This window comes from Lingula anatina, chromosome 10 (assembly GCF_051362555.1).
Source record: "Lingula anatina isolate TDL-2025a chromosome 10, LinAna3.0, whole genome shotgun sequence".
Taxonomy (NCBI): domain Eukaryota; kingdom Metazoa; phylum Brachiopoda; class Lingulata; order Lingulida; family Lingulidae; genus Lingula; species Lingula anatina.
Window position 1 is genome coordinate 2,065,460 of NC_141776.1, and position 25,709 is coordinate 2,091,168.

At 36.0% G+C, this 25,709-nt stretch overlaps 2 protein-coding genes across 3 annotated transcripts; one reads left to right on the forward strand and one right to left on the reverse strand.

Moving 5' to 3' along the window:
* Positions 1-104: 104 nt before the first annotated feature.
* On the reverse strand, positions 105-7,630 carry LOC106167096 (flavin-containing monooxygenase 5). The gene is made up of 10 exons (XM_013545802.3): positions 7,455-7,630; positions 5,776-5,945; positions 5,243-5,410; positions 4,783-4,909; positions 4,063-4,233; positions 3,598-3,706; positions 2,965-3,114; positions 2,433-2,618; positions 2,036-2,169; positions 105-1,587 (listed from the first exon to the last, which is right to left on the reverse strand). The coding sequence occupies exons 1-10, from the start codon at positions 7,628-7,630 to the stop codon at positions 1,410-1,412; spliced, it is 1,569 nt and encodes a 522-aa protein (XP_013401256.2). The 3' UTR covers positions 105-1,409.
* A 71-nt stretch (positions 7,631-7,701) lies between these two features.
* Positions 7,702-24,369, forward strand: LOC106152704 (protein Mo25-like). Of its 2 annotated transcripts, none has more exons than XM_086996633.1 (8): positions 7,702-7,857; positions 15,786-16,392; positions 16,678-16,842; positions 17,302-17,420; positions 20,052-20,220; positions 22,477-22,602; positions 22,836-22,979; positions 23,284-24,369. In XM_086996633.1, the coding sequence occupies exons 2-8, from the start codon at positions 16,291-16,293 to the stop codon at positions 23,464-23,466; spliced, it is 1,008 nt and encodes a 335-aa protein (XP_086852759.1). In that variant the 5' UTR covers positions 7,702-7,857; positions 15,786-16,290; the 3' UTR covers positions 23,467-24,369. The 2 variants fall into 2 exon arrangements, with proteins under 2 accessions (XP_086852759.1, XP_086852760.1); XM_086996634.1 differs by lacking the exon at positions 7,702-7,857 and adding an exon at positions 8,028-8,122.
* Positions 24,370-25,709: the final 1,340 nt, after the last annotated feature.

A 25,709-nucleotide genomic window follows, 5' to 3' on the forward strand; every position in this document is an offset into this window, starting at 1 on the left:
ATTTGGTGACGTGTTTTTCTGGAAAATGTGTTATGCTAGGTAGAACACTAGTATTTCACCATAACAGTTCATTTAAAATACAAAGAAAACACATGAAAATAATACACTTTGGGAATAAAAGTAAAATTTATTATCTTTATCTTAAAATCATTCAACAAATTTGTAAACATCATTATCTCTAATATAAGTGTTGGTGTATATTAATAATTTCATAATTTACGTTAATACGATACTTCAATACTTAAAAGTCCTGTTTGCAATTTAATATGTAGACCATGTGCATGTTATTGTCTCTGAAAGAACTATTACATTTTGATAAAATGGTCCACATCCTGTAAGTCATGTCTTTTTCTATTCATAATTTACGTTAATACGATACTTCAATACTTAAAAGTCCTGTTTGCAATTTAATATGTAGACCATGTGCATGTTATTGTCTCTGAAAGAACTATTACATTTTGATAAAATGGTCCACATCCTGTAAGTCATGTCTTTTTCTATTCAAAAGTTCGTCATTATGACAGGTTTTTGAATACTGCTCTCTCATATAAATATATAATGATAATAAGAAATGCCATTAAATATAATGTTAATTAAAACTTTTTGTTTTCTGCATTTGGACATAAAAACGCAAACAGTGTAATAAGTGTTTTACCCGAGTTAACACCTTGGCATTACAAGGAAATCAAACTTTCACGCTGTATGGATAGATTTAAAATTCTAAAAGTTACAATTAAAAAAATAGACCCCTTTTTTTTCTTTGCTAAAGAGGCAAAATGACAGGTAAAATGTTGTACAGAATTGAAAATAAAAACCAAGATAAGATGGATCTTTCAAACTAAGGTCTAGTGAATTAAAATCTCATTTATACCAAGTTGCTTCTTTGCTAATCTTTTAATACAGTACTGAGACTTGTAACATGTATAAATGATAATCATTAAAATAACCCAACCATCTGTAAAGGCAAACAAGAAGTGTCACATAAACTGACTAGAGACACATAAATTGACTAGAGACAACAAAAATTATTGTATATATCATAAACAATATAACATAACATAATTTATTGATATAAATTATAATAATAAATACAACTTGACACTGTATCAATTTTCAACTGATTTTCAGTTGATGACACTCTTTTTAAACCATGATCTTAAAATTTACATAAATGAATCTTTTCATCACCTGAAAGTTTTTGCTCCACTCTGCAACAATACTTGCCCATTAAGTGAAAAACAATAAAAAAATAATTTTTTTAACCCCTATTTCAATCATTTAAACATATTGTCTTTAACATGATGTGAAGCAATGAGACTAAATGTAGTCAACCAAAAACAAAATTGAAATGTGAAATAAATTATGATTTACAAGATGCACATGCAAAATGTTCACCCCGAGATGTCTGTTTAAAACACAAAAATGAACAGTAACAGTAGAAGTGAAGCAAAAAGGGCCAGCAACAAAACTGCCATGTTCTGAATGAGTCCTGTGACAGGCACTTTCCTGATTTCCTCGGCTGCCTTGTCCCATTTGTTTGGTCCCTGAAGACGCCACTGGGAGGCGCCACAACTGCTCAGCAGAAGCCTGCAAGACAAGACCACAAAAAGTTTTTAACAAGTTGAGAATGGATTTATCCATTAACACCATGCACAGCAGGGCTAAATGGATTACCTTCTTTTAAAAGAATTTTGATTTACAAAGCCCAAATCTTTTACAATATGGTCTCAAAATTGTGAAAAAGAACATAATGATAATAACCCTCAATGTTCGAACACATTAATTCAATAAATCTGCCAAAAAAACGAACACATTAATTCAATAAATCTGCCAAAAAAAACAATGCTCTGTCATTCAATTATAAAGATCTTGAAGGGGTATTGAATCTCTGCCCATACATAACATGTTCTGAGCCAAAACATCACCTTTCATTCAATCATATCAACACCAGTCTGAGAAAGACATGACTACTGCAATGTCGCACAAGATTTTTAATGTTTGTGTCAAGAGAATTTGTCACTGTATACTTTCCTACCTCCAAGCTAATGTAGGGTGTCTCCAAAGTTGAGGTTTGGCTCCAAACTTTGCAGCAATGTCGTCGTTATACAATATGGGGTCCTTCTGTATTGTATGTCTGGCTGAGGCAAAGTAACGATCTGCATGCTGACGCTGAAATTCATAACATTAATTCTTTGAAATTTTTCAGAAATTTGGGGGAATCCTAGTGTAACAGTACTCTTTATTAAAGATAAAACCCTTTCTAGAAATTATGAATTATATTTATTATTCTACATTTTTCTTTATCATTTCTTATCATCTAAAATAGTGAAATCTTCCTTTCGGGTCACCTCATAAACTAGTACAACAAAAATTTTGTTTATCATTTTCCTTGATGATCCTATCAAAAATCTCTCTGTTCATCCATTTATTACCTTTTCCTTCTCAATACTCTTTTCCATTGCTTGTTTGCTGGGCAGTTTGACTTTACCCTTGCACAGCTCTGCAAACCATCTGGACTGTATCTCCGACATGGTCAAGACTCCCCCTGACGCTGGCTGGACAAAGCCTATGAAGGCAAGCGTGTGGCCCACTTCTGGGGAAAACACATTCTTGTACAGCTGAAAAGTTGGATGGCAATACACTGTCAAGTTAAGATCTGTCATAGTGTTAAATATTTTAATGCCTGCAGTATTTTCTAACTTAAAAAATTTGAAAATCAACATTATTCATTAATTTGAGTGAGCAAGAGTTATCAAATTTCATATTTGCCCTTAAAGCCCATCAAATTTATATAATAATTTATCCTTTTATCAAGCACCATATACTGAAATATTCCTTTCAAATATGCCATGCCTATCTTTATGCCAGTAAACAAGACAAGCACTCAAATCAGCAGCATCAGTGAATAAATGTTAAATACCCATTCAACAGAGGTATTAAATGTCATTTAAGCCCTGGAAGTACCTTGATGTGGTTTGTACCCTCATCTAGCACCTTGGAGCGGACACTGTCTGCTAGATACGGGAGGTCGATCCTGTACCCAGTGCAGAGGACGATTTGGTCAAACTCAGCGGACTGACCATCAGTAAAGTGGACAGTCTTGCCTTCAATTTTCTGAAAAAGATTTGAAAAAATCCATTCTTTTAATTGAAATTCCCTGACTTTTTTTAAATACAATAACAGGTATGTGATTGGATCAGAATGATTAGATCCCTGAATGCTCTGCCTTACTGTGGCTATCAGTTACAAAGAAAAGTTCGATCTAAATTTTGTGGAGACCCTGATTAGCTAATCTACCCTTAACCTATTCACAGATACTGGAAAATGCCCTGACTAAAATCATAAACTTTAAGGTAATTACTCCTCCAGATAAGATAAAACATATCCACAAATTTTCTTCGATTCATTTCTGGACATAAAACACGCTTTTGACAGAAAAGGTTATAATAATCTAGGTAACATGCCATTTCTCAAGATGGGCTAAAAGGTCCACTTTTTCAGAAAAAGAACCCCCTTTGAAATTGCTAGGTTCAGGCCTGTATGGATGCAATTTTAATTCTATCATAAACTCTGACTCAAGAAATCTCATGATTGTACCTGAATATTTGGCACAATTTTGATCTGTCCTCTCTGTAGGTGGTGGTAGAGGACAGGACTCACGCTAGGTTGGGTCTGTAAGGCATGCATCTTGGGATTCAAACCATACCTGTAAAAGATGAAGGAAACACTCTAAAACACATACCATTTTGTGACATAACTGATACTTTTTATTTCCTGTTCATCTGTACTCTTCAATACATGTTAAAAGTAAAAGGCTATCTGTCAACCTATTTATGAAGTCCTATAATATTTTCATTTAACTACTCTCATAATGGAGATGGAGACTGATGGATTTTACTCATAATGGTTTTAAATTATATTTTTATTTATATTTCAAAGTTCTTAAAAAGAAACTAAAATCTGTTTATAGATAGTAATTTTTGCAACTGATCTATAAAGAGTATACCTTTGCACATTGCATACCTTCAAAATAATAATAAAATTATCCTTATATTCACTCACATGCTGGGGTTCCCATGCAACAGCTTTATCACAGTTTCTAAGATGAACGTGCCCAGTTTCCAAGGCAACCAGAGGAAGGCTCGGCAGGCGTAGTGGTCCACGGGGTGCCCAAACAGGTAGTTAGGAACCACCCAGGCTCCAGACCTGGTACTCAGCCACACTCTGGGACATCTGGTTAGAGGTAAAAAGATACATGTGTCATATAATATAGGAATTTATTATTTCACATTTCCCCTGATGGACTTTCCACTATTGTACTAACAGCTAGATACCCTGATTGGTGGTGGTCTACTGTATGGAACACACAAAGGTCTTTCAAAAATGAAATGAAAAAATGAGGGCACTAAGAGAGCGCCTGCACAGAATATGTAGTACCAATGTCAGTTAGTTCCAATATAGACTACCAGTGTCAGATTTGCCAGAGACATTGCAAATCCAGAATTGGGCTTTTGGCAATATGAGGACCCATAAACACTGTAGCTCAAAGAAAGTCTTTCTCAGTTCAAGGTACTACCATTGTTAACAAATAAAAAAATATTTTTCTGGATGTTCAATGTATGTTGTGATATTGTGTGACTGTGTCATCATTGTTATTGAGCTCTTTCATTTACAGATACTGTAAGTTAAGAAATACATTTATTTTTATCTAGTAGATTTTATTTCATTGCATTAAAGTAAAGGTGATCACAGCAAACTGAATTTTCACATCATTCTACACACCTTCCTTCTGTCACTGCATCAATGGCGACATCTATTGCACTGTTTCCAATGCCAACAACCAGCACACGTTTTCCCACTATGTTATTTGTGATGGCATCATTGTAGCTAACACTGTGAATAATTTCACCTAGAAGATAATAATTACTCATTTTTAATTATTTTCTTTTAGTTACTTCTTAAATATACTACTGGGCAGGTGTGAAAAAGAAAGAAAAATGTCATTAAACAAAACTGATAAATTTCTAATTGACACCCATGGGTGTGAAAGTTTTAAAAGATGAAATATGAAACAATAAAGTTAACTTTAAGACGTGTTATTTTATAATTATCTTATGGTTTCCTGCCTTAGATATTATATAAAGTGGTTTTAAATATTATCAATTTATGCACAGATTACAAACAAATGAATGAATGAGTATATAAGTGAGAAAATGATTAAAATAAATAACTTTAAAGTAACCTTTAAAGCTCTCCTGACCAGGGAATTTAGGGTCTGGCCAACTGGGTTTTGCATGATGACCAGTTGCTATGGCAACATATTTACAAATGTAGGTGTGTTTTTCTCCTGCAGTGTAGCCACCCTTGCCATCTTCTTCCACCTTGGATGTGTGAATATACCAGTCTTCTCCTGAGGGAAAAATAAATAAAATAAATAGTCCAATGAAAAATAAAACAAAGCTCTGACTTAGATAAAATGGTAAATTTACTTGTTTAACTGTTATTTTAAACTAAGTGGTGTGAATCATTCATGAAGATATTTCCACCACATTTTCTCTACTAGTTTCTGAGTCAAGTAACTGGTAATCTGAAATATTGCTACTTTAAATACTGAAAGTATGTCTAGAAATCACATAAGATCATTTTTCACTGACTGAATATTGATGAGGTTTAAAATCTTTAAAGATTTTGGCTAAGTCAAAAATAACGCAATAGCTGAGAGAACATACAGACAAATGCATGAAACTGAAATGGCAACAGTATACGAAAACTTACCTTTTTTCTCTAAACAATCTACCTGGGTCTGGAAACGTATCAGCTTGTTAACCCCAAAGTGCATAGTGTAGTCAGCAACATACTGCGCCATTTCTTTGTTGTGAGGGAAGTCAACAACATCATCTGGGAACGGGAAGTCCGAGAAGGCATAGTTCTGTTTTGATACATTTCTGAAAAACAATAGTTTAAAACTATAATATTCAAGATAAATTGATTCATTATTATTTAGTATAAATATATAAAATAAGGTGACTTCATGGACTTTTTTCAGATGACAACAAATTTGTGAACTTATAAATAGAGCACTGAAGCTGAATTGTACAAACTACAGATTTAGATCTTTAGTATAATATACGAGTCTATTCCCATAACTTTAGATCGATCTATCACCGCGGGCAGTCTCACTAGATTACTGTCAGATAATCCACCTTAAGTGTCCGTCCCCGCCTACTACAAGCTGTCAGGGGTAATTAACTTTCGTGTCCACCCGGCTGACAGCTATTTAGCGTGAACCCCCAGGGAGTTAGGTCGATCTAAAGTAGGTGGATCTAATCTATGGAAATGGGGTGTATGTCTAAAATTGAAAAGCAGACTTCAGATGTTAGTAAATTGTATAGTTGACTTTTCACAAGGGCCTAAGTAAATGTCTCAAAACTAGAGCAATTTATGCTGTTTGGATTTATCAACATTTGATAACAGTAATCAAACACCTATTACAGTATTGTTCTACTACAATCATATCAATCAGTTCAAAGACCAATGTAAATGTTTAACCTGTGTCATGTATATTTGCTGCAATATTTCATGTTCCTTGAATTCTAACATTAGATTCAGTAGAACCAATCTATCAAAATGGTTGATCAATATCATTCCAAATAACCCTGTTTTGGTTAACTCTCTCTCTCTCTCTCTGTAACTAATTTTTGTATTCATTTATCCATTTATCTGTTCATTTATTTGTTTTTTGTTGTTGTTTTTTTTTTACTTTTTTGGTTCTGCTTGCTTTATTAATTATAATTAATTAATTTACTTGTTTATTCATTCAGAAGATGGTATTGTATGCTAATTAAAAAAAATAAATTGATTTTAACAGATTATTCAAGTTGAAGTTATTTTAACAGCTAATAACTGAAGCTGACACAGTGTAAATGCATTGAAGCCGTGTTGGTCGAGAACGCCTAAACAAGGTCATATCCGAACACCTTATCTCATCGAGTGTTTACACTCCCGGCCTTCAGCTGAGACGCCAAGAGTGCGGCGCCAAGACAGTCATGGTGAAAAATATTACACAAATAAACAATTCTAAGTCCCCTTTAGCTGGCAGCCCATAACACATTCAAAATATTAAGATTTTCATTTAAAATTAATTTAAAGGTTGTCATATACAGTATATAATCATGAATACAGCACAATGGTTTTACTGGTTTACCTTAATTCCTTTCCATATTTTTCCAAGGCAATTAATTTCTTTGACTATTTGTTGCATTTCTAAATTAAAGACAAAAGAATAAGACCAAACAAATTTAAGTATTTGCGGGACGGAGGGGGGGGGGGGAGAGGGAACAAGAGAGCTTCCTTCCAAGGCAGCTGACAAAACAAAAGTAAAATAAAGTTGGGGTAGAAACGAAAGCTTTGGTCTTTTTGAGGATCTGAATCTGCCCACATACCACCATACTCACATATGCGTGAATCTCATCACTCCATATCCTTGTTCTCTGAAAGTCCACAGGCCTCCGACTTCGTCCGTCTTTTCCAACACAATCACTTCAAAACCAGCATCTTGCAGACATTTCGCTGCGACGATTCCCGAAATGCCGGCGCCTATAACGACCACCTGCGTCTGTGTTTCAGCCATGGAGACTGTTTCTTTGCATGTGAGGTGTCTCTGGATGAGAACAACGTGACAAATTTCATGTGACAATGGGCCAAACTTTGGTCCCGTGGACCTGTGGCTTATGTTGGTTCAAAGTTTGCGGCACATCTTGTCACGTCCTCACAGCGCCATCTATTTCCGGCTTTGCGCAAAGTCGCCGTGACGTCACCACAGCCAAGTCAAGGAAGGGGATTCTTTTCTACATACTGGTAAAGTATTTCGATTTTCCACCGATTTTCATACTTGACATGTCATTATATTGAACCATGAATTAATACTCCATCCCTGAGTAGTCGTACTTGAAGTTTTCGGCCTTGGTTGGCGTTCAGGTTTTAGTTTTTCGTCGGTTTTCGAGAGTATCTGGGTCATCACTAGCATTTGGATCCTGAGTACACGCTTTATAATAATGGCTTCTCATTCATAATCATTTGTCAAGAGAAAGATCTCGTTCTGGTCAGGTTTCTGCCTGAATGTGTCAGTTCTCAAGAAGAGAGACGGGCAACGGGTTTGAGGACGCTTCCAAGTCGACTCCTTACTTAGTTCGTCCAATTCATACACCTGACAAATTTACCTCCCAGTGCGTAACGTTACGTGAATGTTTATACCCGATCGTTTTGATCAGCTCGGATAGCATCCATTGATAATATTAGCCCCGGCATGAGACCTTGAGGTTGACCTTCTGAGTCACTGGGTTGATAAGGAAGGTAATCTGCACCAGGCGGATTTTGACCAGCCATGTACTTCGGCTAGTTGTATTGCCTAAAAACTCACATCTTTACTATAAAATCACACAAAATTAGTTTCAAATATACCTGAAAATATGCTTGAAGACTTGTATTACATTTTGTTGCAGATATAAACTAGTAAGGTTTTATTACAATGAGTGCAGTGCTTGTCTGGGTTTAATCCCAAACAGTTTAGGTACATTTTATTCAAGGTAGGGCAGGTAAACAAGCCAGCCATTGATAAGGCCTATGACTAGTATTGACAATTGTTAGCAAAAGTGGGTGTGTCCCTTTCGGGGTACATATACCTGAGTTGTCCACCTAATGACCGCTTGGACAAACAAAGTTAACTTTTATGTAACAGAAAGAGATTTTAGGACTGGATTTGCCCCATTACGTTATTTATTTATTTGTAATTAGGTCAGCAGTTGTCCAGATAAATGGAAACCAGACGCTAAGGCACCAGACAGGTCAAGAATGCGTCCACATATTTTTATCACTGGCCAAACACAATTTGATTGATGACCTGAATAAAGAAAAGGGTTCATATTTCAGTGAGGAAAAAATAGGATATATGTTTAATACACACAGTTCATACAGTAGGTTCAAGTAAAAATTTTCAGCTGATGGTTATCTGGTAAGGTACTGTACAGGGCCCTGGAATATTGATTAATGGTGACGAGAAGCTGATTGGAAAACTCATGAATGGAATTAATTGATCATTACTGCTTGTCTGTTAAATAAGAAGTGGTATCTGCATCAATTTGCTGTGAAATAGTTTTTTTTCTTGTCTGGAAATTGTGAATAATAATATCGTTGTTTATCACCATATATCTATAATCATGTGATTTAACCTAACCAGGCATCCAGGTCCAGGTATTAGGTTTGTGTTGATTTTGTATTGTCCTAAATCTGCTCTTTTTGTTTTCAAAAAGCATGTGCTTGTCTCGAAGGATTGTTGCATGTCAGTAGGTATGTTTAAATCTGCATTTATTGTGGGCAAATAGTTTATAAAATGCTTTGAGAATATTGCAGTTTTTTCCCAATCCCAGTGAATCAAATACATAAATAGATTCATGTAATATCATTATAAAATCACATAAGATCTAAGACCAGAAGCTGATCTTTAAAATGCTTGTAACAAAGATTATCAAAGGATGACTTCAAAGCCAGGATACTTTTTTCTATTCTTTAAAGGCAGATCCAAGTGGTGGTTGGGGGGGGGGGTCACAGTGGGTCTATTTCCCATAATTTTGATTTACTTACACCCCATTTCCATAGATTTTTAGATCGATCTATCCCTGTGGGGAGTCTCACTAGATTACTGTCAGCTTGGCCGGCTTAAGCGTCTGTCCCGCCTACTAAAAGCTGTAAGGGGGTAATTAACTATGGTGCCCGCTCGGCTGACTGCAATTTAGCGTGAACCCCCAGGGAGTTAGGTAAATCTAAAACTGAATCTTTAGATCGATCTAAAACTCTGGGAAAGCACCCTTACATTTATTATTTTTGTTGAGATTTAAGATAGTTATGTATGAACACGAGACTGCACCAAAACTTAAGCACAATTTTAGGGACACTTGTTGAACTTGAGCCAGATGTCAATAAACCTTCATCAGGTCATTGCCCCAAAACTGTTAACAGGTGCTTACTAGAATATCATATGGTTGTATTTATAAACTATGTCCATGTGGTACAGCAAGAGTTCACTTGACATTAGTTATCTGAGGAAAGCTTAGGAATGAAAATTGTTACGATGATTTAATGAGTATCTGTTAACAAGTACCAGTACTAGTTGGATAGGAGTCACCGACTTGATTTCTGTTTAAACCCCCTTTACACTGGACGGCATCCTTTCTGCGTCCTTTGAGCAACAAGGAAACTGGCAGCACTGTGTTCGTAAAAAGGAGGCACAAGCATCTCTTTGGTTGCAGAAGGAATTTACAAAAATCGACACGTGAAGTATTATGTGTTTTTTTACTCTCAAACGGGGCTGCACTACGGGACGCAGAAAGGACACTGTCCAGTGTAAAGGGGGCTTTACTAAAGGATGAAGATGAGCATGGAGTGCATTCAAGTGTATTTAATTATAGGCAAGTTTACACCACTTGTTAGCCAAAAAGAAGTGTGATTATCCTTTTCTTGGAAGCTTCAGCTGTGTAATAACATGTATTATAATATCAGTGAAAGTTGCTGTGATTGTTAAATGAGTATTAGCAATGCATTATAATGGATAAATTTTAAATCCTTTAAATTAAATTTTGCACAGTTTATTATATATATGTGTGTATATCTTCAAGTTTATTTGGCTAGTAATATAGTTGATGATGAACACCCCAAGTGATACATGTAACGAGTTCTATTAGATATCTATTAGCTACTTTTCACAAAATGTTCTTAAAGAAAATAACCTGACCAAAAATCAGCTGAGCCCCTTCAGCTGTGTTTCCCAATTAATTGATTCAGAGGGGTGCCCTCTCTCTCTGATCTCAGACTTGGGTCGAGTTCCTATTAGATGGAGCTTAAATGGCGTAAAGGCATATTTAATGTATTTGGAAATGTCCCCAAGTATTTTTATCTCCTTCATATATTTGCTTCTTATCATCATCAATTCAGACATTCAAAATGATAGAAGTCCTCCATTGAAAGTCAGTGTTTCCTTCTGAAATTTTAGAAAGACTCATGCTTTCTAAATGTCATAGATAGGATACTTAAATTAATATTACTTTGGAAGTGGATATTTGGGGGTGCTTTTCATAAAACTACTTAAGAATGAAAGTTGGTCCAAGTTTTCAAGCTTTTTCATTGCACTATGATAATGACACTTTGAAATTGACAGATTTTTTTTTTTTTTTTTTTTTTTTTTTGTGAACAACTACATAGTCAGTGCAAGTACTGGTACATACTAAGAATTTTGGACAGAAAGTTGGAACAAATGTCATTCTTGTGACCCTATCATGTGAAATCATCTCTTGATTGTGCTCCCCCCCCCCCCTCCCCCACCATTTCTACCCTCGATGTGATGGGGTTAGTGACAAGCAAGGAAGCAAAGCCAAAGTGCCTGTTTCCTTAGAGAGAGAAAATATGGGAAAACTCCCCAAGATGTATATAGTCTATTAGTTGAAACATATGTGAACTTTTCTCCGAGAGAGTTAAGAATAGACTGCAGTGTCTGTTGTCTGTGGAGTGTATTGAAACTTGGCTGTAAGTAGACAATTGAAAGTCTATATACGGTTAGTCTGGCAATTACAGAAATAGAATCAAATCAGTCTGGGGAGTTGAGGAAGAAATAGGAGCCAGTGAATGGGAGACCAGGTGGTGTGGTTGTGGTCGAGTTGTGACGGCTTATCTTAGAACTGCACTCGGAATACTTGTGAGGTTAAGATTTCTAATCATAGGGAGAGTTTCAAACTTTCTAGATGTTTTTACTTTTGCCACTGTTTGAAACTTAATGGATGTAGTTTTAAAGAAAGTGTAACCACATTGTTTTTTTTGTGAATGATATTAAGTGAGGTAGATGTAACTGAACCAGAAATGCGGCCTAGGATCGAATATTGAAAAAAAAATGGTGATATGTCACTTTACTTTCAGCGAATTGCAGAAAGATGTATCACCTTTTAATGGATATACAGGATGCATTTTTTTCATGCCATTAGTTTGGGAATAATTTTCACTGAGTGACAAGGTGAAACAAAGATGGCGTGGGGTCAAAACCAGGCTGTAGATCTAAGATGCAATATCTGGCGTATTTTCTAGATCAGGCCCATTGGGGGGGGGGGGGGGGGGGAAGGGGGGGTTTGAAAGAAACACCCTTTTTTGTCAGGAAAAGGTTCATTCTGGGTAAAATTTTGTCTAGGTACACAGAAGTTTCATTTGTTAGGAAAAGATTCGTTTTGGGTAAAAATTGATCTAGGTACACAAAGTTTTCATTGTAAAAGATCAACTTTTTTTGAAAAATAACCCCCCTTTTGAAATTGCTAGCTAGGGTCTGTAGACTGAATAGTAATTCCCTCTCAAAATAGAACATATCCATAGCTTGGGGCGGTTTCCGTAGTTTGCACCCAGTCAAAACATCATAGGTTTGACATGAGGATGAGGTTTTGTAGTGTCTGTTATGTTTTCTCTCAGCCAAATCAATCATAAATTGTGCAAAGCTAATCATATAGCTTTAGTTTCTCTAGCCAAAGTGAATAATCTTTAAAAGCATTTTGGAGAGAAATGATTTTTTATGCTTGAATGAACTTTGAATGGAATAGGGTATTTTTAGCATGCTTCCTGTGCCTTAGGGGTGAAATTTTAGCGAGTTGTCTTAAGGTCACTCACGGTGTACGTTCACACTAGGTCGACTTTCAGGTCAGTGTGAAGTGGCTCAGAGGTAGCCTATCCTCATTTGAAAAATGTCCCGAAGTTATATTTTCCAATACCTACTAGTACTTTATTTAGGTGGGCAACTAAGGATTTATCCAGGGATGAGATTTTTCTGACTATTGGCAGGCTTCTTACTCTTTGGGAGCCAAAATATCATTGGCCTTCCCCCTGGACACCACACTATGTTTCTGACTTTTTTTACTTCATGGCAGTCTCGTCCCTTTTATTGTGAACTGAAAACTATATTAAATTTCAAATCAAAGAGTTTGCAATGATTTTCAGGTTTAAATTAATTTATAAGATTAAATTGTAAAATCTGCTTCAGATGAAATAAATCTCTTTTCCACAACAGTGGAAATGGGTTTTATTTGGCTTCTTGTGACAAGAGGTCTCTATAGTTTGCAATTTTAGCTTAATTTTGGTTTAAACTGGACCTAGTCTGAATGTGGCATTCAAGGGCGAGTACCATATATACAGTGTAGTTACCAGTTTAAAACCTGGGGATTTCCAGGAAAAGACCTATCTTGTTGATGTATAAGTTTCCTGGTTGAACACTTTAATGGCAGTCTAACATGGAAGACGAGGAAATATTAGCTTTAGGAGAAATTTCCTGACAAAAATGGTGATTTGAAGATATATAGATATTTAGTGAACCCGGACAGAACCATACGTGAGACATTTTTTATGGAGCATATTTCTAAGTTCCAGGTGATGTTATTAAGACGTAATTGGTAGATACTCTAAAATATCAGAATATTTTTCTATTATAAAATATTAGGTTAAAGAGTAAAGTGGGGCATTTATATACTTGGTACCAATAAAAATTATTAAATTTTAGCAGCTCCTTAAAATTGATAACAATTACAAAAAATGTTTCTTTTTGTTATTCCAATGGCCGTTTTTGTCCGTTGTTTTCATGTTCATACATATGTTCATAAATACTTAACAAAAAAAAAAACATTCCATATGGTATCATGTAGAACATCAGATTAAGTTATTGTGTTGGTAGAAAACCACATGGATACCAACAAACATGATAAACAGGGTATCCCTAAAATATGGACATGGGGGAAATTTCACTAATCACAATTAACTTTTATTTATTTATTTATTTATTTATTTATTTATTTATTTATTTATTTATTTATTTATTTATTTATTTTAAACTAAAGTTTTGTAAAGCACATCAAACTTTGCATTTACAAATGGTGGAAAGTTCACTGATTTTATTATTAATTATTATAGATGTTATTTGTGAATATTTTGTTAATAATTTAAAAAGTAAAGTATTTGGTGATAATGCCCTTCGGTAATGGCTAAAATTTTTGCAGTAAAACTTTCACAGTGTTAGCTTTGAGCGTCAGTTTTCTTCTTTGAACTTAATTGCACATTGTTTTATAATTATTTTTTCTTTTGAGTAAATATTGCCATTATGTCCAGACTTCAGGGCCACCCTATACACTGACAGCTGTGGTGTGATATACATTGTCTTATGACCATGGATGCTGACTAATGACTTATGAAGTATATATTGACATATCTGCAGTTATATAACATATCTGCAATCTGTGGTTGACATCTTTGTGTCTGGGAGCTGACTCATAGTATGATATGGTATGGATTAAGGCGCATTCACTGTCCACTTCTGATGGCTTGATTTAGTGCAGTCTAAGAGTGATTTTGGTATGGATTAAGGCGCATTCACTCTCTACTTGTGATGGCTTGATTTAGTGCAGTTTATCTCTGCACGCTGATGATTACAATTCAAACTACGGGCCTTATTTATATTAGAATTTAAAGACAAAGAGTTGATCTTTACTTAAGACCAAAAACTATTTTTAAAAAGTAATTAAAAATTAGCAAAGAAATCTTTTTGGCAATTTGTTCCTTTTTTGCAGTAACTAAAATTTCAGCTATTTGGTTTTTAAAACAATAAATTTATATATATATTGTAATATAATTTCAAGGAGCCCTGGTATCAGTGGGTATATTTTCTAGGTTGAAATATACAGGCATTCTTGCCTTCAGGGTTGTACTTGACATTTTTGGCATGGCACTGGTAAGCAGTCTGATATCAAGAATTTGACATTGAGGGTAACTAAATTTATAGGTCAAGTGAAATAGAAATTGGGCTAGGATTATACTTGAGAACTTGACATGGTCCTGGTAGCCACACTTGTTATGGAGTAAACAGGGTCTCACTCATAACGTGCTTGGCCATGTGAGACATTACTTACAATGTACTTCCTCACTAGTAGGCCTTTGGCCCACAGATGGGTAGAGGCCCTCGACGGCTCTTCGCCAGTGCATTTTATCCTGGGCCATTTTGGCTATTCCCATCCTGTTGGTCCTCTGCTGTTTCAGTTCTGGATTGGTCTCGCCTTTAGCTGTTTTGAGATTGGCCTCAAGGTCAAGGAAAATCTTTGTTTTTCAAGTTGAGAGAAGACAAAATCATTTCTGATTGGATTTAGCTCCTCTCCTTACTGCACTTCCATATTGCTTGTATTTTGATTACTTGCATGATTACTATAGGTGTCTGTGTTAGCTGGATGAAGGGTAAGGTTGTATTCAAGACAGTTTTAACAAAAATGGTTTGGGATTTATTTTAGAAAGTAGGCTGACTGAAAACCGTGCTGTGCATTGGAAGCCCTTTATAATCTCCCCCCCTCCCTACCCGCCCTCCCCCCCCTCCCTTGCATCCTCATCCATTGTTGGCCATTTTCCTTGTGGACCACAGAAGATTTATGTGTTACCATTTTCTTGCTGAAGTTGGAAATGTTAAAACAGCTGTGAATGGGCCCTTTTTTCTTGATGGTCATTTATTCCTATAAGGATTGGTCATCACGGTAACTTAATTAAGTTATTGCTAATTTCTTAATTAGTACACTCCTGGGTGTTAATGTGTAGAGCTTAATTTGGTCAAAGGTGAAGTAGAGGAGTATTATTCAGTTATCTCTCTCTCCCTCTCTCTCTCCCTTTCTCTCTCTCTCTCTCTCCATGATTTAATGAAAATGATTGTACAATTTCTGTATTTCTTTCTATTGCAGAAAGTAATCGCATCCACATTGGAAGTGGTCCAGGAATCCGTCACTGTTGACCAAGTAGACAACGGACGAGAGGTGGTCATCTATTGCTGACCTGTGTGGTCTCTGGTCATTCACAAGGCAGTTAAGAGGGGGAAAAAGAACCAGAGTTTTAACCATCTTCCACCACCAGCAGACTCTGTCATTTCAAATCCAGTTCCCAGTCAGAAAAATATTGCTCAGAAAGATTAACCTCAGTCTTAAGCTCACTCAGAGAGGATAGAAGTTTGTTTTGTGGCTGGGAAAGAGAGAAAGAAAAGAAGAAGAAATCAACTCAGCAAGCAGACAGATCTCTGAACCAGGAAGTCTAGCAGCCAGTGTCGAGTTTCTTCTGGGAGAATGCAGCAGTTTTAGAATCAAAAGAAAGCTTTCCTCAAAGTCTCTGGCAATCTTTTCTCCCTTTCTCTTGCTTTCTCCGAAGTGACCCAGTGAAATCATTTTGCTAGGACTGAAGGGAAACAAAGTAAAGATGCCACTGTTCGGGAAATCACAGAAAACGCCGCAGGAGATGGTGAAGAATTTAAAGGAGGCTATTTCACAGATTAGTAGGGAGGATAAGAAAGGAGAGAAGGTAAGCAGGTTTGCAAAAATTTATTTGAAAAACCTCTTACAGAGGAATGAGGAAGTTTTTACCAGTAATCATTTTTTTTGTTTGTTTTTTTCTGAAGTGAAGTTTTTCTCAGCTGGTCTCCGGTAAGATACGCCCTTCATCTTTAGTTTATTAAGGTTAAGATTGAATTTATTATTGCCTTAGGTTATGTAACTTTTGTTTTCAAATAAATGCCAACATTATTATTGCTGTAGTTGTTAATTATGATGATAATGATGATAATTATAATACCCCCTTACTCTCTAGGCTTCAGACGATGTATCAAAGAATCTAGTGTTAATGAAGACGCTGCTGTATGGAGCAGGTGACCAGGAGCCTCAGTCTGAGCAAGTGGCGCAACTGGCGCAGGAAATCTACAACAGCAAGCTGCTGCTACTTCTGATACAGAGTCTACATAGGATTGATTTTGAGGTGAGTGACACTCCTTTTACGTTTGGAAGTTATAATTCATTTCAATTCAGTTCAGTTCATTTCTGTACTGGTACATAAATTATCATGACCTTGTACAATATTAATATAATGACAACAATACAGTTGGTGCGTTACCATTTCTCTTATTGGTAATTGTGTTGCCAGTTTGTGAATGAACAAATATACATCTTTACATAATGAACAAATGTACTAGTTAAGTTACTAATAAGATATCCAAGCTAGGCGGTGAGATATATTGTGGTAAACTCTGCTCCCTGATTAAGCAAATTTTGTGAAACATGAAAATTGATGTGCAAGGCAAGTGTAAGGAAGTTATGATCATATGGTCTAAATGTAAAGATAAATTGCAAGCTACGATGTCAGGTTTTTCCGTTTTAATTTACAACTTTCACCCAAATCTTTATAACTTGTTTCTGTTGTCATATATATATATTTTAGGGCAAGAAAGATGTGGCTCAAATCTTCAACAATGTTCTACGCCGTCAGATCGCCACTCGCTCGCCAACTGTGGAGCACATTTGTACCCAGCCAGAGATTCTGTTCACGCTCATGAAAGGGTGGGTAGTTTTGAACAAGATTGTGTTCTGCTCTGATGAAAGATAAGATAAATCAGAAACAGGTCTGCTTTTGACATTAACTAAAATTTGAGAAAATTAGAAAAAAAACGGACCCGATAAACTTAGGGACCATTCCCACAGATATTTGGATCGATCAATCTGCCTGGGGAGTCTCACCAAATTGCTGTCAGTTAACCGGCTTAAATGTCTGTCACACCTAGTAAAGCTGTTAGGGGGTAATTACCTTAACCCCCTAGCTGTGACAGACGTTTAAACCGGTTAATTGACAGCAATTTAGTGACACTCCCCAGGGAGTTAGATCTATCTAGGCATGGGAACCCAGTCTTATACTGCCTTGAAGTATAGGGGTGTGAGCACTTCAAAATATTATGAGTGGAAAGTGAATTCAGCCATTGGGAACTGATAAGTAATGTGACAAGTGATATTGAATGTACAATAACATTGAATGAGCTGCTGCTTCCACCTAGAAAGTAAACATAATTTGTTGGCACGAAACCCTTTAAGGGGGTGTTCAGTTCACACCTTGAGAACTTTTTATTTCGCATAAGTGTTGATTTTACCAAATAAATGTGAAGATTGCTTTCAGTTGTAGATAATAAGTGTCATGTTTGTTGGGATGGGAGGGGTACAAGGGTATGTAAATGCATACTTATTTATACGAGTATGTGTGTGCATGCACGTGCATTTTGTTTACCCAGCCTGTATTAGATTTTAACTAAAAATCAGCATAAATTAAATATACCAGGTTGGTAGGTAAAGACCGAACTTTTGTCCAGCGCACATACTGGGATAAGAATTAGAACTTAGGGCAGGTTTCCAACTTTTTGTGGAGCCAAAAATATTATGGACCTAGGCAGCCCCCCTGGACCCCATGTGCCATCTTTTCTGACCTTTTAACTTAATGTCCATCTCAACCTTGATTATATACTGACCATATTTTCTTGTTAACCTCAATTATTTTCCTGTTCACCTCATGCCTGGGAGATAACATAATTAAGGTTCATAATTAAGATAAATCATGTGAACGAGTTCTTCAGGTGTGATGTCTGCCCTTGGCTGACTGTTGATTATCCATTGCCCAGGGCACCATAGTCTGGGTGATGTTTACATGTTATAATATCCACTTTTACATAGACTGCTTAGAGTCGTAGAACCCATTCCCATAAACACCATTGGTCTCCATGGATCAATCAAACTCTACAGAGACTCTTGCTGAGTGCAGTCAGCTTAACTGAATGGCACACCTCTTGTTTCCAACTTCTCATATATATCTACAGCCTTTTCTGTATTTTACATAATGCCAGGAGTTGGTGTGTGAATCTGTTGAACTGATTGCATTCAGCGAGAATTCCCACAGAGTCGGGTCGGTCTGCACAGACAGATGCTGCTTGTGGGAATGTAGCCATAGCGTACCCTTGTAAAATTAAAAATTCAAATCATTACCACCTTATGAGATATGACTCATTGCTGGTCAACTGTAGAAACTATAAGGCATACTACGATTCAGAAGTAATTTAGAACATAGGTTAACTAGTTAAAGACTATTTTAATTCAAAAGAATGACATATAAAAGTAATCTTGGTAAAAATGGAGGAGTTTCATTTATCTAAGAGTTGGTTCCAAGGACTCTGCAGGATATAACAGGCATGGGCTTTTTCCACGGAAATGTGGAATTCCGCGTTTTTCAATTCAATTCTGATAGTATATTGAAGGTTAAGTCTGTGTAGTTTCTGAAAAATGTTCAGAAGTTTGTTTTTTTTTTTTTTTTTTTTTAGGCCCATGTCCGATATAAGGTCATCTAATCATATTCTCTGTTTAAGAAGCCTATCCATATTCTTTCCTCAGGTTACTCTCATCTCCTCTAATGTCATAATTGCCATTATTGATTTTTTTTTCTCTGTCCTCATGTGTGTTGTGATCCATAGTAAGTCTTCATTTTTTAAAGGCTAAATGTGATTTGGTGAACTTGGTCATTTGTCAGGGCTGATTATGTTTTAATGTAGATAGGGTCAAAGCCATTGTGATCTCTTAGTAACAGAGGATGCAGTTAGAATGGAACCTCCATTGTGTCCCCTTTTGTAATAACTAAATAAATTTGATGAGAATTATCCATGATGTTTCTCAGAAATGGGTTTTGTTTGTCGTGATTTTTAGTTTTTGAAATGGCATTTTGAAAATTTTAGAATAGCAAATTGGGTTTGTCTTCAACTGGTTTAAGTACTTCTCATCTTTCATGTCCTTCCAAATTGCTAAATATGTAATTCTTTACTGCTGCATGAATTTCAGATATGAGAAACAAGAGATGTCCTTTGGCTGCAGTTTAGCAAACTTAGAATAATACAGGGTTAAATGAAATTTAGGACCCCTTCTCTTCATTAATGCCCTCAGTTTATTTCTAGTATTCAAATATTAGTATCTGGACATCGTAATTAGCTGGAGTGTGATGTTGATGGAGTTTTATTATGATGAAGCCTTGCAAAGAACAAGACGTGATTAAATGCTATTTAGTACTGCTTCTCGTCATTTATGCCTTCAAATAAAAAAACAAACCAGGGTTAAATGATATTTAGTACTGCTTCTTGTTATTTATGTCCTCCATGTATGTTTCAGCTATGAGCAGCAGGAGATAGCACTGAACTGTGGTATGATGCTGAGAGAATGTTGTCGTTATGAGGCCCTCGCCAAGATCATGCTGTACTCCGAGGAGTTCTACAACTTTTTCCGCTACGTTGAAGTCTCTACGTTTGACATCGCTTCAGATGCCTTTTCTACATTTAAGGTGGGCCATGAATGTTGATTTTGTAAATTAAAAATAAATAAAATAAATGACAAGCGGTTTGGATTTAAGTCACCAAGGAAGGAAGTTTTTTTTAAACAATATTATTAATTAATTAGTACCACCAGCGTATACGCTGGCGGTACTCATGGTTTTAGTCCCGACCCGTCTCGTACGGCTCCGCCGGCTCCTGCGGCTCCGCAGTCGGGCGCCGGAAACAAGTCACCGTTACCGCTTCTCCTCCTAGACCGCCAGGACCTGTGTCCCCATCTCTTGGATTTAGGTCACATATAATCTCAACTTGAACACCCTGGTTTTTTTGTCTCTGTCGGTGCATTGGCCTGGGCGTGACACTTGTTGAAACGCACCCTTGTCAAAATTTTTGAAAATTCAAGGCTAAATATCTCCCAAACCAAAGGAATTATGGGAAAAATTACTACAGAAGTCTAACCGAAAGTCATATGTGGAGATTCCAAATATGCCCTTTGATATGACTTTTGACCTTTTTTTCAAGGTCAAACAAGCCAAATTTTTCTAAAAATGGGAATTTTCTGCAAAAAAATATTTGTTTGTGCTATTTTTTGGAAACTACACAGATCTAAGCTCTCCTGTTACAGTGAGGGGTTACAATTGGGGACTCCTTTCATCTTTGGGAGTTTGGGGTCAATCGGTGCATTTCCACGGGAGAAGCAGCCATTAGATACCGAAACTGAAAACTTGCCTTTATTCTGGAATGGTAAATGCCAGAGACCTTTTGTTCGTAGAACTTTGTAGAACTTGTCAAGTGCAATACTGGAGGTGGTGTCCATTTTTTTGTTTTCCATATGGTTTAGGCATTGCGCTATATCAAAAATTACAACATCGCAATATTCAGTGGGGAAAATGTTAAACATTCCAAAACTGGCAGAGATACGCCCATAGTTACTATTGAACTTGAATAGGAAGTTATATACAAGTAATCTAACTGTGACCTTTAAATTGACCTTTGACCTACTTTTCACCATGAACTGAACTTTGCAAATTTTCTAGCCCTTATATCTCCAAAACTGGCAGAGATACACCCATAGTTACTATTGAACTTTAATAGGAAGTTATATACTGGTAATCTAACTGTGACCTTTAAATTGACCTTTGACCTACTTTTCACCATGAACTGAACTTTGCAAATTTTCTAGCCCTTATATCTCCAAAACTGGCAGAGATATACCCATAGTTACTGTTGAACTTGAATAGGAAGTCATATACTGGCATTCTTATTGTGACCTTGAAATTGACCTTTGACCTACTTTTCAACATGAACTGAACTTTGCAAATTTTCTATCCCTTATATCTCGAAAACTGGCAGAGATAGGTCCAAAGTTACTATTGAACTTGAATAGGAAGTCATGTACTGGCAATCTTACTGTGACCTTGAAATTGACCTTTGACCTATTATTTATGATGAACTGCACTTTGCATGTTTCCTGGCCTTCATATCTCCAACATTGGCAAAGAAATGCCCATAGCTACTATTAAACTTTTATAGGAAGTCATATACTGTGACCTTGAAATTGACCTATGACCTACTTTTTACCTCAAACTGAACTCTGCATATTTTCTTGCCCTTCATATCTTCAAAACTAGCAGAGAACTGCCCAGTGTTGTCCCTAGGTTTTCTCTTTTGTCAGCATTCCGGTATATGCATTACTGATAATTAATGCATTTCAAGGAAAACCAATAGGCCTTTTGTCTAGAAAATCACAGGAGTGATCAGTGTTAGGAAAATACAGGTTAATTAGGACATCTCCTTGATTGGACCATTTTAACTGTTATGTTTTTTTGATTTTTTTTTTTTCATATTTTGAGAACTCTTGTTTATTGCATTTTATAGAGCTTGTCAAGCACAAGACTGGTGGTGGTGTCCATTTTTTTTTTTTTTTTTTGGGGGGGGGGGTCCATACGAATGCGCTTACTCCAGCTGGTGGTACAATATCCAGAGGCGGTATCGCCTCTCTGATCCTCTAGTTTTTTGAGGCAACAAGACAAACAAAAATGTGGTGGAAGTGTTAAAACTTTCTGTTTTATCTAGATTCAGATTTATCTACATTAAGCTGCTAAATTTGAAATCTAACTTACTCATACTTAGCTGTTTTATAAAAAGTAGGAATATTGACAAATTTTTTTGATAATAAATGTTTACAATTTTTATTCATTGTCTTGTTATAAATATGATTCTCTTATTTATATTAAAACTTTATTATTTTGATATGAATATTGTAGGAGCTGTTGACCAGGCACAAGATCCTGTGTGCCGAGTTCCTGGAGGCCAACTATGGCCGTGTATTTGACCAGTACCAGGCCTTACTGAACTCTGAGAATTATGTCACCAGGAGGCAGGCGCTCAAGGTGAATACAACCACCACGTCCCTCCCCCCCCTCTCTCTCTCTCTCTCTCTTTCTCTCTCATTCACATTTTTGCTTCAGCTGCTTGGTGAGCTTCTTTTGGATGAATATTATTTCACACACGCACTTTATTTTACATAAGATATATATGTTACAGTATTTACGTAAAATATTTATTTTATTTTGTTTATATTTATTTGTACTAATTGTTATTTATTACATTTTCCCACCTTCAGCTGCTTGGTGAGCTCCTGTTGGACCGGCATAATTTCACCACCATGACACGCTACATCAGCAACCCAGACAACCTCAAGCTCATGATGAACATGCTGCGGGAAAAGAGCAGGAACATCCAGTTTGAGGCTTTTCATGTTTTCAAGGTCAGGACAGGGTCTCTTTGGTCTAAGATTGAGATTGAGAGAAAATTAAGTTTTGTAAAAAGTGTAGAAAAAAGGCAAATGAATGTTTGGTAATGTAGTCTCTTTTTAATGAGTTTTTAAGAGTTTTTTTTTTCTTTGTCACCTATTCCAGAATCTTTTTTCCTCCATCTTAATTTCATTGCAAGAGCCGTTATTTTTAGCTTACAAAGTTCATATCTTTTAAAGATGGTATATTGATAATATATGAGTGCAACATAAAATGTTACGGATATATATCTGATCTAATTTTCCAATATAATTCCAGGTTTTTGTGGCCAATCCAAACAAGCCAAAGCCAATTCTGGATATCCTGCTCAGAAATAAGGAAAAATTAGTGGACTTTCTAACAAAGTTTCATACCGATCGCTCGGAAGATGAACAATTCAACGATGAAAAGGCTTATCTTATAAAACAAATCAAAGAACTCAAAGCTCCTGACGAGCACTAATATTTAGCAAGGAATAGCTGTTAAACTATGTTACTACATTTTTTTATTTTAATCGTACTAATTATACAATTATCTTAGACTATTCTAATAGACATGAAACTAGTAGAACAGTCAGTAGGATGTTGATCTGTTTTTGTCAGATTTTTTTTTCAACAGCTTGTGTCTAACAGAAAAGTAAGGGGGGGGGGGGGCAGCGAGTTTGCTATGCAGTAGTTTTTGTCAGTTAGCTCTGCAGCTTTCATTCTCAAATGGACAAGATTATTAAAAATGAAGCGTTCATGAACCGTTTTGTTGTATTCGAGAGTTGCATTGCTTTTTGAACATTCATGGAGACCAGAGTTACAGCAATGAATTTTCTAGCGGAGAAGAGGATTGAAACGGAGAAAGAAAAGGATAGACTGTGCAGTTGTATGATGGAATTTACATTAGGTCTCTCCTGTTATCTGTTTGCAAAGAATTTGCTAGTTTTCTTTGAGGATATTTTGCTTTACTTACAATACATCTACTTCTGTGAGCCTTTACTCAAAACAGGAACTCAAACCAGTTTTATAAATGGACTTGAGCTGAGGGTATCTCTTAACTCTATGACTGAAAATTTAAGTATTTTAAATAAGATAGATGAGCTGTAGTCCACTTGGGTTTGACTTTTGGGCCTATTTTACAGAAAAAAAAAGAAAAATAATGGTTCATACTGATATATCGCTCTTCTTCAGTGGACTTCTGTAAATAGAACTTGGATTGAGGGGGAGGCAGAACAAATGTTTTGGACTTTCACTTCAGACCCAACTTGGAATTGATCTGTAATGAAGCAGGGGTCACTGCTATGGACTTACCTGCAGGATTGTGCACAAGGTTTCTCAGTTAACAGATCTAACAGAGAGAATAAAAATTTGACTTTGGCAAGGAGGGAAAATATTTCTGATTATTATTCAGCTTAATTCAACTCAATTTGAGAAAAAAATTATAATGCCTCAAAAATGTTTTGATATCTATATGTGAAAAAAATGCTGCAACATATTAAAATATTTTGAGTAACATATTGGTACATGTATTTCGCAAGTTCTTTGTGAGTATTAAATGGATTACCATTTACATAATGAAAAGAAATGATTAGAGAGGGAATTGACATAAATGAGTAGTTACTTTATATGTATACCATTAGGGTTTATCTAAAACATACTACCAGTGGTGCAAATGGTTGTAAATTTAATTTCCTCATATTTTTCAAGCCGAGGCCTTTTTCTGACAGGTTCTAAGTATTAGGACCGGGCCCAAATAAGCTTGTATGTAAAAAAATAGTGCAGCATTCCGTCAAGTCTGTGTGATAAGGCTGGCAGTGAAGTGATATTAAATTTCAGAAACGTAGCGCAAAATGAAGCAATTTAAAACTGCCTATGACAAACGTTACCTATAACAATTGGAAAGCTTATTAAAATATCTCTTTGTCCATGATACACTGCTTGATTTCGTTGAAGAAGGCGTGATTCTAAACAGATAAAATTTTCATTTGCATCAACAAAACTTCTGCTTAACATTTAAGATGTCAAAGCAATAATATGTTATTTTAATTTCTGAAATACTTTTAATTGATTTTGAGAGAATCGTCAAAAAAGAATCTTCCCTGTAATGGTGTGAAGAAATCTGAGTTTCTTAGTCAGGATGATTTTCATAAACCTGTTGATAATAGAAGTCAATTTGTGATAAATACCAACACTCAGGGTTGAAACTTTCACAAATTTCACGCAAAGGAAAATGGCAAATCTGAAGAAAATATTGAGTTGGGTATTGCTTATTTTTTAAGGTTATAATGTTGTACAAAGGAAAGATCTGACTTAAAAACAATTGACTTTTATATATTGAATGTATCATGGTGGGGTGGGAAAAATGCGGTAGGTTTAGTTATTCCATGAAACTGTTGTGGTGGATAAATGCACCCATCAAAAGTAAAAAAAAAAAGAATGTCAAAAAAAGAATGTGTTAGAGAAGCCTGAGCCTGACACAATCAGAAATCAGAAATATGGCTGTATTCCCAGAGCTTTTAGATCGATCTATCCCCGCGGGGAGTCTCACTAGATTACTGTCAGATAATCCGGCTTAAATGTCCGTCCCGCCTACTACAAGCTGTCAGGGGGTAATTAACTTTCGTGTCCGCTCGGCTGACGGCTATTTAGCGTGAACCCCCAGGGAGTTAGGTCGATGTAAAGTAGATCGATCTAATCTCTGGAAATGGGGTCTATATCAGG

What these genes read in the sequence shown, in the direction of transcription:
- LOC106167096 (XM_013545802.3), bottom strand. Translation starts at nt 7,630, where the DNA reads ATGGCTGAAACACAGACGCAGGTGGTCGTTATAGGCGCCGGCATTTCG. An exon ending in GATGCAGTGACAGAAGGAAG is followed by an intron (nt 4,234 to 4,782) that starts GTGTGTAGAATG and finishes ACCTCTAACCAG; the next exon opens with ATGTCCCAGAGTGTGGCTGA. An exon ending in AGGGTACAAACCACATCAAG is followed by an intron (nt 2,619 to 2,964) that starts GTACTTCCAGGG and finishes CCAACTTTTCAG; the next exon opens with CTGTACAAGAATGTGTTTTC.
- LOC106152704 (XM_086996633.1), top strand. Translation starts at nt 16,291, where the DNA reads ATGCCACTGTTCGGGAAATCACAGAAAACGCCGCAGGAGATGGTGAAG. An exon ending in CCAGGAGGCAGGCGCTCAAG is followed by an intron (nt 22,603 to 22,835) that starts GTGAATACAACC and finishes TCCCACCTTCAG; the next exon opens with CTGCTTGGTGAGCTCCTGTT. An exon ending in AGGCTTTTCATGTTTTCAAG is followed by an intron (nt 22,980 to 23,283) that starts GTCAGGACAGGG and finishes ATATAATTCCAG; the next exon opens with GTTTTTGTGGCCAATCCAAA.